Raw genomic sequence first — 13,331 nt, 5'->3', positions numbered from 1 at the left:
TGACGCACCGCGATTGTGACTTGGGGCCCCATTGGTCCTCAGAGCGCGGCGCGCGCCGGGATATGTAGTCTCTTCCGCCCTGGCTCTGTTGCCGGGGCAACGGTCCCATCTGGCCCCAGTGGCTGGCGGAAGCACCGCGGTGGCCTCTGCGGCTGGACATCCCGGCAGGAGGTTGGAAGAGTTGGCTGGGCTGCCGCGGGGCTTGGCGTCAGAACTCGGGAGAGGAGTTGTGGGGAAAGGGGAGCATTCTGAAGCTGGGCTGGGAGGGAGACGGGAGGGCGGCCCGGCGCCTCACGCCTGTTTGCCGGTCGGGGCCCACTTGGGAGCGTGGTCGGGAGTGGGTCGCTCCCGGCGGTGGGGAAGGGCCCGATGGTCTGAGGGGAGCCAGTGTTTTCAAAGTTAGGTTTACTTATTTTTAACAACTTGACTGAGGATTCATTTACGTATCGTATGATTCACCCCTCTTACGGGTACAACTCAGTTACTTTTATTTATACGTTTACCTAGTGGTGCGGCCATCACCACGATCCAGCTTTAGGACTTTTCCGTTGTCCAAAGGATATCCGTCCTGGCCCTTTGCAGTCCCTCCTGGCTCCCACTTCCAGGCCCAGGCAGCCACTGAGGTGCTTTGAGACTGTGCAGATTTGCCTTTTCCGGATGATCCTTATGAATGGGATCATACAGTGTGTGTTTTTTTTGCGTCTGGTTACTTTCCCTTTGCATGATGTGTCCGAGATGCATGCATGCTGTTGTGTGTATCTGTATTTGTTCTCTTCTTATTGCTGGATAGTACTTCGTTTACTGATGGACCTCAGTTCTCATCCATTCACTAGTTAATGGACTTTTGGGTTGTTTCCACATCTTGTCTGCTATGAATACTATTATGAACGTTTGCATACATTTCAATCGTCTTGGGCTATGTGGGAACTGCCAGACTGTTTTCCAAATTGGCCCCTGTACCATTTTACAGTCCCCATGACAGTGTATGAGGGTTCCAGTTTTTTCACATCCTCGCCCACACTTGTTATCTGTAGTTTTGATTGTAGTCATTCTAGTGCCTGTGAAGTGGGATCTGGTGGTTTCAATTTGCATTTGTTTAATGGCTAGTGACATTGAACCTCTTTTCATGCTTGCTGGCCATTCGTATCTTTTTTTTTTTTTTTTTACTTCAGTATCTGTTCATATCTTTTGCCCATTGGTTTATTTTTAATTGTGTGTTTTAAAAATATATCAGCTTGTGGTAAAATGGACATAACACAATATTTGCCTCTTTAACCATCATTGATTAAACCTGGGAAACTTTCAGAAGAACTAGGTGCTGGAAAACTTGGCTTGGCGGTCAGGCTTTCCCTCTGACCCACAGAATGGCCAGGGCCGAGTCCTCTCCTGAGCTTCAGTTACAAAAATATTAATGAAGGTAGCTGTAGATGTGCCAGCGGCATCCGCTTCCTCTTTACCACGTCCTTCCAGCTAAAAGCCCATTAAAAGCAGGTATTCCAAACATTATTATCTAAATCTTACTATTTATTCCATGCCCTACAATGAACATAGGATTGTAGTTATTACCACCTTTTTACTGATGAGCAAGCTGAAGCACAGAGTGGTTAAGTAACTCGCCCAGTGTCACACAGGCTAGGAATTCTGCACTGTTTCTGTTGGGTGTGGTTTTGTATTCCCTGACCCGTGGGGTCAGGCCTGTGCTAGGTTAGTTAATACTGTTAGTCCTAGCGCAGGCCTTAGTACCCAGGTGGTTAAGATGGGGACAAGCAGGCAAGCACACCAGGCAGAGAAACAGAGAGTAAAAGAAAACTAATTCACTCTTTTTTTTTTTTTTGAAGATTTTATTTATTTATTTGACAGAGAGACAGCCAGCGAGAGAGGGAACACAAGCAGGGGGAGTGGGAGAGGAAGAAGCAGGCTCCCAGTGGAGCAGGAAGCCTGATGGGGGGCTTGATCCCAGAACCCTGGGATCATACCCTGAGCCAAAGGCAGACGCTTAACGACTGAGCCACCCAGGCGCCCCAGAAAACTAATTCACTCTTATACGGAATCTTAGGGCTGGGTTAAATACTTTTCCTTGCACAAAACATTTGAGTTCAGCTCTGAAAGGTGCAGAAGACATAGGATTGCCAGATGTAACAAATAAAAATATGGGACACCCATGGGGCGCCTGGGTGGCGAAGTCTTTAAGCGTCTGCCTTCCGCTCAGGGTGTGATACCGGCGTTATGGAATCGAGCCCCACATCAGGCTCCTCCGCTAAGAGCCTGCTTCTTCTCCCACTCCCCCTGCTTGTGTTCCCTCTCTCACTGGCTGTCTCTATCTCTGTTAAATAAATAAATAAAATCTTTAAAAAAAAAATATGGGACACCCAGTTGAATTTGAATTTCAGATAACCAACAGATAATTTTTTAGTTTGAAAGTGTTTGGAACATACTACTTTTTAGTATAAAAATATTTGGGTCAGGGGTGCCTGGGTGGCTCAGTGAGTTAAGCATCCGACTCTTGGTTTCAGCTCAGGTCTCGGTCTCAGAATTGTGAGTTCAGGCCTACGTTGGGCTCTGTTCTAGCATGGAGCCTATTTAAAAAAAAAATGGGGGTCATACTTAGTTTTAAAAATTATTTACTGTTTATTGTAAATTCAGATCACTGGGTGTCCTGTATTTAATCTGGCGATCCCAGTAAGCTTGTTTTCTGAGTGGATAGGGATGGGAAAAAAGGCTTTTTCAGGTCTCACAGTGAATTAAAAACTATAATAAAATAACGCATGGCTTTGTTAAAACATTTAAACAGTATGGAAACAAGCAATGGTTGTGCATCTCGTCTTTTCTGCCTCACGGAGTATTATGCTGGGGGCGTTATTATGCGTACAGGTCTCCCTCGTTCCTTTCACCGGCTACATCGTAGTCCCTGAGCTGCGTGCGCTCTCCTGCCTCGCACCAGGTCTCTATGGATGGGTTCAGGTTGTTGACAAGTATAAACAGTACTGCTGAGACATTCCTTGAACACGCATCTCTGTGTGCGTATCTGAATGTAATTGTAGGTAAATTCCCAGACGTGGAATCGCCAGGTCATGGGGTTTCGGCACTTCCCACTTTCATTGCCGGCCACGTTCCTTACTGAAGGGGCCGCAGCAAAGACACACCCACGCATGCCCTATTTTTCCATCTTTTTAAGATTTTAAACTTTTTGGAAACCTTTGGAAATCTTATAGTGGGTCGTTTTTATTCTTTTAGGGGAACATGGGAACTCTGAGAATATGTGAAAGCACTGACCCCTCTCCTCCAAAGAACGTACACCAGCATGTGCGCACAACATTCAGCCGACATTTTGGTGGATGCTGTGTCTGTCCGGAACCCCTCCACCCTTCCAGGGCGGTAGTTTACGCACTTAAAGTACGGTTTTCTGGGGGACTCCTTAAATGTACAGATTGTGTTCGAGCCATTCTTTGTGAGAGAGCTGGGGACACCCGGGTAAAGGAGGAGCCCTGATCTGGGGAGCGAGCCGGGAGCAGGACTCTTTGAGTAGTGGCGGTGTAGCTGGCCAGGCAGTGAAGGACGGTGGGGAAGAAGGGGGCCTTTGGAATCAGACCTGAGCTTTGAATTTGGCTTTGCTGCTCACCAGCCAGGTGACCCGAATTGGCGACCTTGACCAGTGACCTAACCTTTGGGGGCTTTTATTTCCTCTCTAAAAGGGGGATGATGGTAACTGAGTCAGGGTCGCCTGAGGATTAAATGAGATAATAGAGCTCTGAGCAGAGTGCTGGGCACACCGCTGGAGAAGCACTGGCTCTTCTGTTTAACATTAACACGTTTCATTGAAGTCCTGGCATAGAACAGTAATTCAGTTAGCGGTACTGGGTGTTGACGTTTTCATTGTCATCGTGGGGCTTGAAGGAAAGGCTCTAGCCAGACTGCGAGGAGGGATCTGAGCTCTCAAATGGGAGGCATCGAGAGATTTGAATGCACAACATGAACGTCAGGTATTCTTTTTTTTTTTTTAATTTTTATTTATTTATTTGACTGAGTAGAGAGAGAGAGTGCACAAGCAGGGGGAGCGGCAGGGAGAGGGAGAAGCAGGCTCACCGAGCAGGGAGCCCGATGCGGGGCTCGATCCCAGGCCCCTGGGATCCTGACCTAGAGCAGAAGGCAGACCCTTCACCGACTGAGCCGCCCAGGCGCCCCTGAACGTCAGGTATTCTTACTCTACATTTTCTTTCTTCACTTCCTAGAATGGCTTCCGTAAGAAGAGCCGGCCATCCCGTGCGCAATATTTTTGGTGATTTTAGTGATATTTCCTTAGAAGATTCAAAGATGGAAGAAATCAGAAACCTGAAAATCGGTAGAAGTCTTACCCAAATAGCACCCGGTCATAGCAGATTTCTAAAAGGAAGCCAAACCATGGGTGTAAAACACTCGCTCCTGAAAGAGAAGGCTGTTGTGGAGGGCGGGAGCAGGCTGTCCTCAGGGAGACGCCCGGCCCCGGCCTCGAAGCTCAGGGCCAGCGCCGTGCTCACAAAGCTGGAGCAGATAGAAACCAAGATCAGGAAGCGGAAGGCGCAGATGGATTTGTCTGGCCTGGACTCGGACCTGAGGACCTCTGAGGACAGTCTTCCAAGGAGCGCAGACACGGTCCTCCCCAGGGGTACAGCCGGACTTTCTTCACACAGCCTGGATAAAACCTTCCAGAAACACGCCTGTGAAATTCCTGTGGCTGAGAGCAGCGCGCAGAATGGGAAGGTCAGTAGGTTTCTAAAGAGGAGGGAACCACCCGTTGAAAATACCTTCCCTGAGGCACGTTTTGGAAAAGAGAGGAATTTTCAAACACCCAAAGAGAAAAAACCTACTAGAAAACTGGATTCTCCAGACAGCGATGAGGAGGAAATGAGAGAGTTGCTGGGAAGCTTGATAGAATCTTCTAGAGAGAAAGAAACCTTCACGAATCAGTGTTTAAGAGACCCCAGAGTCAGTGAGGAAGAACAGACCAAACTATTCTCGGTAAGGTTGGCATGTACTTATTCCTTTTTTTTTTTTTAAGATTTATTTATTTATTTGAGGGAGGGAGGGGCAGAGAGAGAGGGAGAGAGAATCTCCAAGCAGATTCCCCACTGACTGCGGAGCCCGGGGCAGGACTCGATCCCACAACCCTGAGATCATGACCTGAGCCGAAACCAAGAGTCAGACGCTCAACCGACTGGGCCACCCAGGCGCCAGCGTGTGCTTACTCATAACGAAGCCTCAAGTCTGCTCTTCATGTCACGGGGCTCGAGACTCGACAGCAGCCAATTTGCTCGGGCTACTGAGGAAGGGGTTTGACAAGGGACGGTTGGGCTCCAGCCAATCACGGCTGCCTATTTTGGGGCTGCTCCGTGGGTGCCAGGATTTGGGACGTATTAGGCAGGTTATGCTATCTGGAGGAAGTGTGTGCACCTCGGGTCAGCACACTTTGTGTGACTACTCGCCAGTGGCGATCCACGGCTGCCTGTCATTGGCACCACACAGGAAACGTGGCATAGCTGCCCTTCCATTGTTTTTCAATTGAGATGAGATTGAGGTAACGTAAAAGTAACGTTTGTAAGACGAACCCTTCAGCGCCATTTAGTCCATTCGTGGTGTTGTGCAACCACCTCTGGCTGGTTCCAGAACATTTTCCTCAGCCCCGAAGGTGACCCTATACCTGTTAAATAATCACTCCTCGTCTTCCCCCTCCCCCAGCCCCTGGCAACCTCTAATCAGCTTTCTGTCTCGGTGGATTTTCTGTCGGGGATTTTCATATACATGGACTCACCCAGTACGTGGGGCCTTCTGTGACTGGCCGCCGTTTCCGAGGTTCATCCACGTCGTAGCGTGTGTCAGGGCTTCGTTCCTTTCTGTGGCCGAGTGAGACTGCATTGTGTGAACATACCACCTCTTATCCATCCGCCATCCATTGATGGGCATTTGGCTGTTCGTGACAGCACTGTTCACGTATCTGTCTGAGTCGCTGTTGTCAGTTCTTTCGGGTCTGTCCCTATGAGTGGGATTCCTGGGCCCCATAGCAATCCCACACGTGGCGTCCTGAAGCAGTGCCAAGCTACTTCGCACGGCAGCCGCACCGTTTTGCACTCCCGCCGGCGGTGCACGAGGGTTGCAGTTTCTCCACATCCTCACCAGCACTTGCGATCAGAGCTCACACTGGTGACTAGAGCCATCTTCGTGGGTGTGAAGTGATGGGAAGGCTGCATTTTAAGGGGGAAAAATACGTGTATATACGTTCTGATTCTGTTGAAGGCCCAGGCTATCATAGATCATGTACTCAGGGGCCTTAATTAATTAATTAATTTTATTTATTTATTTTTTTTAAAGATTTTATTTGTTTGAGAGAGAGAGAGTGAGAAAGAGAGCATGAGTGGGGGGAGGGGCAGAGGGAGAGAATCCTCAAGCAGACTCTGAGCTGTGTACAGAGCCCGACGCAGGGCTCGATCCCAGGACCCTGAGATCACAATCTGATCCCCAGGCAGACGCCTAACCAACTGAGCCACCCAGGTGTCCCTGAGGGGCCTTAATTTTAAAAAGGTATAATTAAAACAAAATTTATTTGAAAGCCAAGTGATATTTCTGATTATTTGTGGAGTATTTCTGGTCCCAATATTATCTTGTTTAAATGTTGTAGCTTGGCTTCCAGAAATGAGGGGAGAGAAAGAGAAAAGGGCACAGAAAGAGAACTATTTGATCCCTGATATTGGCCTCATGCCCTGCTCTGGCCATATTATTCAGTGGTAAGGACTTCATGGTCACCTCTTTGGTAATTAATTTCATTTATTTCCGCCAAAGTAGGATCAGATCCCAACTCAGCCAAGAATCCTTTCGCTACCCAGTGAGGAACTTTCCAGCCCAAAGTCATTTCGGACATCACGTCTGCCAGCCTCACAGTCTGCAGACGGAATCCTTCGCAGCATGGGCTCAAGAGCTCGCTCCCCACAGACTCACACTTCAGGGGACACAGCCGCCCGCACGGCACTGCTTTCCATCACTGGCACCTCTCCAAAGTCAGCCTCGATGGAGCGGCGTGGCAAGCTCTCCTCCCCCGGAAGGAGTGAGGCTGGGCCTGGCGATGAGTCACTCTCAGAAGCTGCCGATGACAGCCTGAATGGTAACCCACGGCCCTGTGCCCAGCTGTCACCCTGGGCAGAAAGGGCGAGACCACCTGGAGGGTCCCTGGGAGAGGGGTCACTGGGCACTGCCGTGCGGAGTGCATGGCTCACGCTGCACCCGTGCTTCCTGACCTTCTTTCCTGGTGGAGGGGCCAAGTTAGATTTTTGTTCTCTCTCTAATGTCTTCACCCAGTGACCCAGAGCAATAACCCAAAAACAAAATCCTAGAGGCACGTACAGCAGAAGGGCGACTCCGTATTCCTTTTGTTGAAAAAGAAATTTGCCTCCTTTCTTTTTTAAATTTGGGAAAGGAAGTAAATCTCTAACCAGTCACAATTAGACATTTGTATTATTTCGGCATTATTCAACATTGTCTTTATCTCTTATTTTTTTATTTTTTTAAAGATTTTATTTATTTGTCAGAGAGAGAGAGAGAGAGCACAAGCAGGGGGAGCGGCAGGCAGAGGGAGAAGCAGATATCCCTACTGAGCAGGGAGCCCGATGCGGGGCTTGATCCCAGGACTCTGGGATCATGACCTGAGCAGACGGCAGATGCTTAACCGACTGAGCCACCCAGGCGTCCCTGTCTTTATCTTTTAAGAAAATATTTTATTTATTTATTTGAGCGAGAGCAGAGGGAGAGAGTCCCAAGCAGACTCCCTGCTGAGCACAGAGCCCCACATAGGGGCTCAATCCCACAACCCTGAGATCATGATCTGAGCTGAAACTAGGAGTCGGATGCTTAACTGTGCCACCCAGGCACGCCAACATTATTTTTTTTATCTTAATATTGCACATATTGAAAAAAGAAAGGAAAGAGACGCACAGCCAACCAACACTCCCGTCTTCCGTCTGGGGCGCTTCATCATGAGATCCAAGTTGAACTGTGTCTCGGGGGCCCCCTGGACACCAGCACACGCTGAGTGTTGTGATGGCAGGAGGATGATACCAAACAGGCCCATGAGCGCCCTGGCCCCTGCGCGCTGGGTGACCCGGAGCTCGTGACTCCGTGGTAGGGAGGAAAAATCGCTTTTCTATGGTCCGGGCTGGGGCCCTGCAACAAAAGACAGATTCACAGGAGAAAAGCATACAGATGTTAAATAAATGTTAAATGAGTATCTAGTGTAAGTTTTACGTGACACAGGAGCCTTCATAAGGAAATGACCCGAAGAAGCAGTTGTATGTGAGCGGTTTCCGCTAGGCTTGGTGAGGAATGGGAAGTGGTGCAAGAACGTGATGGGACAAAAGGCAGTGAGCTGAGGGTAGTAAATGGGCAAAGTTAGTGAGGCCTGCTGGGCTTCCTGTTGGCGTCCCTCCGTCTCGGAAAGAGGAGGCTCCTTTCCTGCGGGTGGAGGGAGGGCACTTCTCCCGTGAGGGTCTTATGAGCTGCGTCAGGGGAGAAGGGCAGAGAATTCTCACAGCGCCTGCCGTTGCTCAAGTTCCTTCAGCCTGAAATATTCAGTAGGCCGAGGCGCCAAGTTTCGGGGTGGTGTGTCCCGAGCCCCATCACAGACGAATGCGGGTGTGAATGCCCCAGTGGGGCAGCAGCAGATCTGCCGAGGCAGGGGGGAGACGTGGCCAACAAAGGTGCCCTCTTTAGGGTCGGAGAATGCAGGGGACCGGCTCTAGGCTGCCAGTGTGAGAAGCCCTTCGGGCCCCCTCAGTGGCTGCCATCCTCTGGATGCCACGTGGCACCTCGCTAATCGTGGTTCTGATCCTTGGGCCCGAGGGCTGGTAGGTGGGTGTCCTTGTCCCCCTGGCCCCATGTCACCTGCCTCATCACGTGGATGGGAAAGCGGGCGTAGACTGGCAGGGCAGGTGACAGACCCAGGTCCCTGCCCTTCTGCCGTCTGTCCATACTGCCAGTCCCACTGCCTCTCCGTCCTCACGGCCAGCCTGGAGGGGCCTCTCCTGGGGGCCAGTCCTGCCTCTCCCTTGTCCAAATGTAGCCTCAGAGAGAGAGGCAAGCTGGAAGCAGTGAGTACATTCTGAGTTTAGGGTCTGACGTAGTTGGGGTGGACGTCCTGGCCTCACTTCTTACTGACTGTGCAGTCTCGGGCTCTCTGTGCCTCAGTTTCCTCATCTGTGAAGTGAGGCAGAACCACGCTAGTGAGACCATGCACGTGAAGCCCTGGCTGGTCCTCCACAGGAAGCACGTGCGTGTCAAGTGTTGGCCGACGTGGCAGTGACATCGTTCCTCAGCCAGTGCCAACACAGTTCCAAAGTGCTCAAGTCCCGAATCACCCTCGTGCCTTTGCTCCGGGCCAGCTGGGATGCCTTCTAGTTCAGAGGCTTTTCCAAAGGGTTGTGTCTTTGGGCCTACCTGCCCGTGTGAGCTGTGGTGACCGACAGAGTCAGAGAGCTCGGGGGAGGGGTGAGCCCCCAGGACTGTGGCGACAGGGGATTCACTCTGGGGTTTAGGATGGGCAGGTGTGGGGGGCTGACAGTGTGGACCTCGCCCTCTCGCCGCCAGCTCTGTCTCTGCTGCACAGAGGGCCCCGCTCCCTCCTGTGCCTGCGGCCGCGCACATTCTCCCACTCTCCCTCTCTCTCCCTCTCTCACCACACGCCACCCCCTCCCGTGCTTCAGGGCCTGAACTGAACCACAGAATAGAGTTCCTGCCAATGTTGGCTGATATTCACTGCCCCTCCGCCTGCAGGTGCGGGCTCATTTGTTGGGTCCAGAGAAATCTGTCAGAGGATTCTCTACTCCCAAGTCTCCAGCACCCACGTGTTCAGCCGCTGGCGACGGGACACTTGGCATGCCCAGTGCTGGTTCACTTTAGGCTCCTATCCCCTTAACTTGCTTTAAATGGGAACTTAGGACACTTCGGGTCTAGTCTTGTGTCTGCCTGAGTTGTCCCCCTGCCCTCACCCCCCCTACCTTGAGCGCGCTTGTCACCACGCATCCTTCACTGCATTGCCATCATCGACTCTTCTGGCCCAGTGTCTGTTTTTATAAATAAAGTTTTATTGGAACACAGCCACATCCACTTGTTTACACATGGTCTGTGGTGGTTCTTGCACCGTAAGGACAAAGCTGAGTAACTGTGATACAGGCTAGGATACAAAGTGGAAACTATTTACCACTTACAGAAAAAGGGTGTCGATCCCTGTGCTGGCTTATTAAGGACAGAGACTGCACCCTTCCCGCGTTCCCGTCCTTAGCACTCAGCACTACCACGTAATAGTAAACACTGTGGAGGAAGTAAATGAGTCAATGTTGCTATGTTGCATTTTTGATTACAGATTTTCGAATCAATCTTTTATCCCTTGATGATCTGGCCCCCGCTGTCAGTGAGAACTCCGACTTGGAACAGGAAGTAAGTACCGCCAACGTCACTTTCCTTTGTCGGTTACGTGGAAAGGCTTACAATGATTGTGCTTCATTGAGGCCCATGGTTCTTAACCCCCGGGGGACACTTGGCATGTCTGGAGACATTGTTGGTCATGCCTGGGGTGGAGGGCGCTGCTGGCATCTGGGAGGGTGGCGGCCAGGGACGCTGCTCAGTGTCCCGCACTGCACAGGATGGCCCCGCCACAAAGAATGTTTGAGTTTCAAATGTCAGGAGTGCCCTGGGGGAGAGATCCTGATTTAGGCGATAACAGGATAAAGCTACTTAATACAGCAGATGATTGAAGCAGGTCCCACTGAAACTGCCCCGTAACAACACCGCGCTGACCTGTACTCATCCCGGCACCCCGTTGCAATTCTTGCCATATTAGTAACCTCCTCACTCCCAAACGCGTGTTGTCATAATACAGAATAATGACCTTTTAGCAGAGTTCGTCCACATGCCACCGACACAGGCTCACGCCATCTGTTCAAATGCAGCAGCCCCGTGTTGAAGTGTCTCACGAGCTGCGCTCACAGTCCTGAGCCCACCCAAAGCCACTGTAGGACCAGTGGGGACCCTCACCTGCTGGGCCCCCTGGGTGCCCATTCCAACGCAGCGGCATTTCGAGCGTGCTGATCGGACAAAACCACTTGCCAGTTACCTCCGTATTCTTCATTTTAGAAAGAAGGCCAGTGGGAAAAGGCCTCCAGCCGAAGCCCCCAGGCCACGGGGCCCCCCACTGGAAGTGAGGTCTCAGAGCACCTGAGTGAGCCGTTGGCCTCCTCCGCCGGGCCTGAGGGGGCTTCCAGCCCGAGGCCGAAGTCTCAGGAGCCCACGGCGAGCACAGTGAGCTTGGCTTACTCGGAAGATTTTGAAACCGCATCTGAGTCGAGGGCCCATTCTGAGGAGTCTCCCGACAGGACGCTGGACACTAGGTCGGAATTCTCTGCAAGCCTGCAGCCAGACCTGTCCCTGCCAACACTCGAGCCTTGGAGAAAGCAGGTCAGGGGCGTTACGAGAGTCATCGTGAAGGAGACGGCCGTGCAGACCCTCGATCCCGCCTTCACCTACCAGTGGGCAGAGGGTAAGCCGGTGGGTCCCCCAATGGAGGTGCAGGCGCTGGGGGTGCGTGCCGTGGGCATCCTTGGGAGCACAACGAAGAGCTGCAAGGTCTGGAGGTTTGGGTCATGATTGTTAGCCAGCTGGGGGGCCGCGGGGCCACGTTTCCTCTTCCGAGGATGAGGGGCAGCTGCCCTGGGTGTTTGCCACTGCTTCCCGAGCTCTAAAACACCCCGAAAGGTTTCAGGACCCACAGCCAAGGCGGTGGTTCTCAACTGTGGCGATCCTGTCCCTGGGGGACCTCAACCAGGTTGGAGCCAGTTCTGGCTGTCGTGACCGAGTGACAGTTTCGTGGGTGGAGGCCAGGGATGTTGCTCCGTGTCCTGCGGAGCCCAGGGTTGCGTGGACCCTCACACCATCCGTGTTTAAGTGTAGCAGCCCGGGCTGACGTTTCTCTTCAAGCCCCGTGTGACCTTCCAGATGTTTCTCTTGTCCCCAGCTTCAGTCCTGGCCCATCTGAATGGAAAGATCCCTTTCTTTTAAACCTTCCCCCGCTCTCTTCTCTCGTCTAGATGGAAGCCCGCCATGTCGCCAGGGCTTATTCCTGGGTTGCGCGAGGGGGTGTAACTCTCACCTGCAGTGTTCGATTTGATTTGGGGGGGCTTAGCCGTAGAGGAGCCTGGGCTGGCACACCACTAGCATGGCCATTCTCTTGTTTCTCGGGGAGGAAAGTGAGGCAAATGTGCCAAGTCTAATCACTGGAAGGTGTTCAAGGCAGTGGGAGCCCGGTGCTGTGACTCAGAAACCTCCAGGTTCCACTCCACGGCCCCCTGCTGCCTGACAACACAGCCGGTTGTCAAACGCAGACAAATGTGTGCATTTCTGTATTTTTTTGAAATTTAAAGGGAGCTTTCATACAACACAGCTGATGCCCTTTTCCTAGACCAGGCCTGACACTGAAAGGAGAGGAAAACCCAGCCTAAATAAGCCAGCTCATTAGAGTCCAGGGCCCACCCGAAGCCTGCACGGGGCCCCGCAGATGGAAGGCCGAGGTGGGGAGGGCACGGCGCCGCGGTTAGCAGCCGGCGCAGCTGGTTTGTCCCAGGAGAAGCCAGCGGGAAGATGGAAGCAGGCGTGGGGACATTTTAAAAGGGGAAGAGGTTCACAAAGCAAGAAGGGCCGCTGTCCTGTTCAGACAAGACCTGATTCGTGAAGCCTATTTCACGTCCCGTCCGCTGAGGAAAGGCATTGCTCCGCATCCTGTCCACTCATCCCCTCCCCCTTTGTCCCTGGGACAGGGGCCGGTGTGGCGGCCATGGGGCCGGCCCTGGGAAATGCCTACGTGGACCCTGTGCCCATTGCCAGTCACGTCGTCAGCGCGGACTCGATAGAAGGTAACAGCCCAGCTTGGCGGGTTCTGGTGGTGAAGGCGCAGAGTCACGGCCACCGGGGGGGGGGCAGGGGGGTGCCCCCACGTTAGTGCCGGGTTCGGGGAATCTGTTGGTGAGATTGTTGCACCACAGGCAACGGCCACAGTTCCTAGGATCCCGGACGACAGACTGAGTGTACGAGAACCTTCAGTCTGTCTTGCCAAACGACGCCCATGTCAGATTAAACAGGGAAGTTGCGAAAAACACAACTCTGAGCCCTCCACCCCAGCCGGGCTTTTTCTGTGTGTTCCCGCCCGTGCCTTGTGTCCAGAATCCATAGTAGTTTCCCCCCCAAAGACACTCAGCCGGTACTGAGTGGCGGCCAGCGCAGCGGCCACGGGCTTTGGTGCCTTGCCGCGTCCGGGGTGTGGCAGG

General features: G+C 52.3%; 1 protein-coding gene across 14 annotated transcripts in view; it reads left to right on the top strand.

Moving 5' to 3' along the window:
* Nucleotides 1-75: 75 nt before the first annotated feature.
* The window catches only part of CUNH19orf44 (chromosome unknown C19orf44 homolog), a 17,082-nt gene continuing 3,826 nt past the window's right edge, over nt 76-13,331 (top strand). For 4 of the 14 annotated variants that reach the window (XM_040629107.1, XM_040629108.1, XM_008706386.2 and 1 more), the window contains exons 1-6: nt 3,415-3,980; nt 4,230-4,995; nt 6,814-7,129; nt 10,379-10,452; nt 11,149-11,551; nt 12,825-12,920. In XM_040629107.1, coding sequence (XP_040485041.1) covers nt 3,961-3,980; nt 4,230-4,995; nt 6,814-7,129; nt 10,379-10,452; nt 11,149-11,551; nt 12,825-12,920 — 1,675 coding nt within the window. In that variant the 5' untranslated portion in view covers nt 3,415-3,960. Of the gene's footprint in view, nt 172-1,363; nt 1,492-3,234; nt 3,394-3,414; nt 3,981-4,229; nt 4,996-6,813; nt 7,130-10,378; nt 10,453-11,148; nt 11,552-12,824; nt 12,921-13,331 lie in introns of those variants that run through there. The other 10 variants (XM_040629105.1, XM_040629096.1, XM_040629106.1 and 7 more) reach the window with 6 other exon arrangements.

The sequence above is a fragment of the Ursus maritimus genome, unplaced genomic scaffold (assembly GCF_017311325.1).
Source record: "Ursus maritimus isolate PB19 unplaced genomic scaffold, ASM1731132v1 scaffold_14, whole genome shotgun sequence".
NCBI classification, from domain to species: domain Eukaryota; kingdom Metazoa; phylum Chordata; class Mammalia; order Carnivora; family Ursidae; genus Ursus; species Ursus maritimus.
The sequence above is the reverse complement of the archived record's forward strand: the minus strand, read 5'-3'. Positions and strand labels throughout refer to the sequence as shown.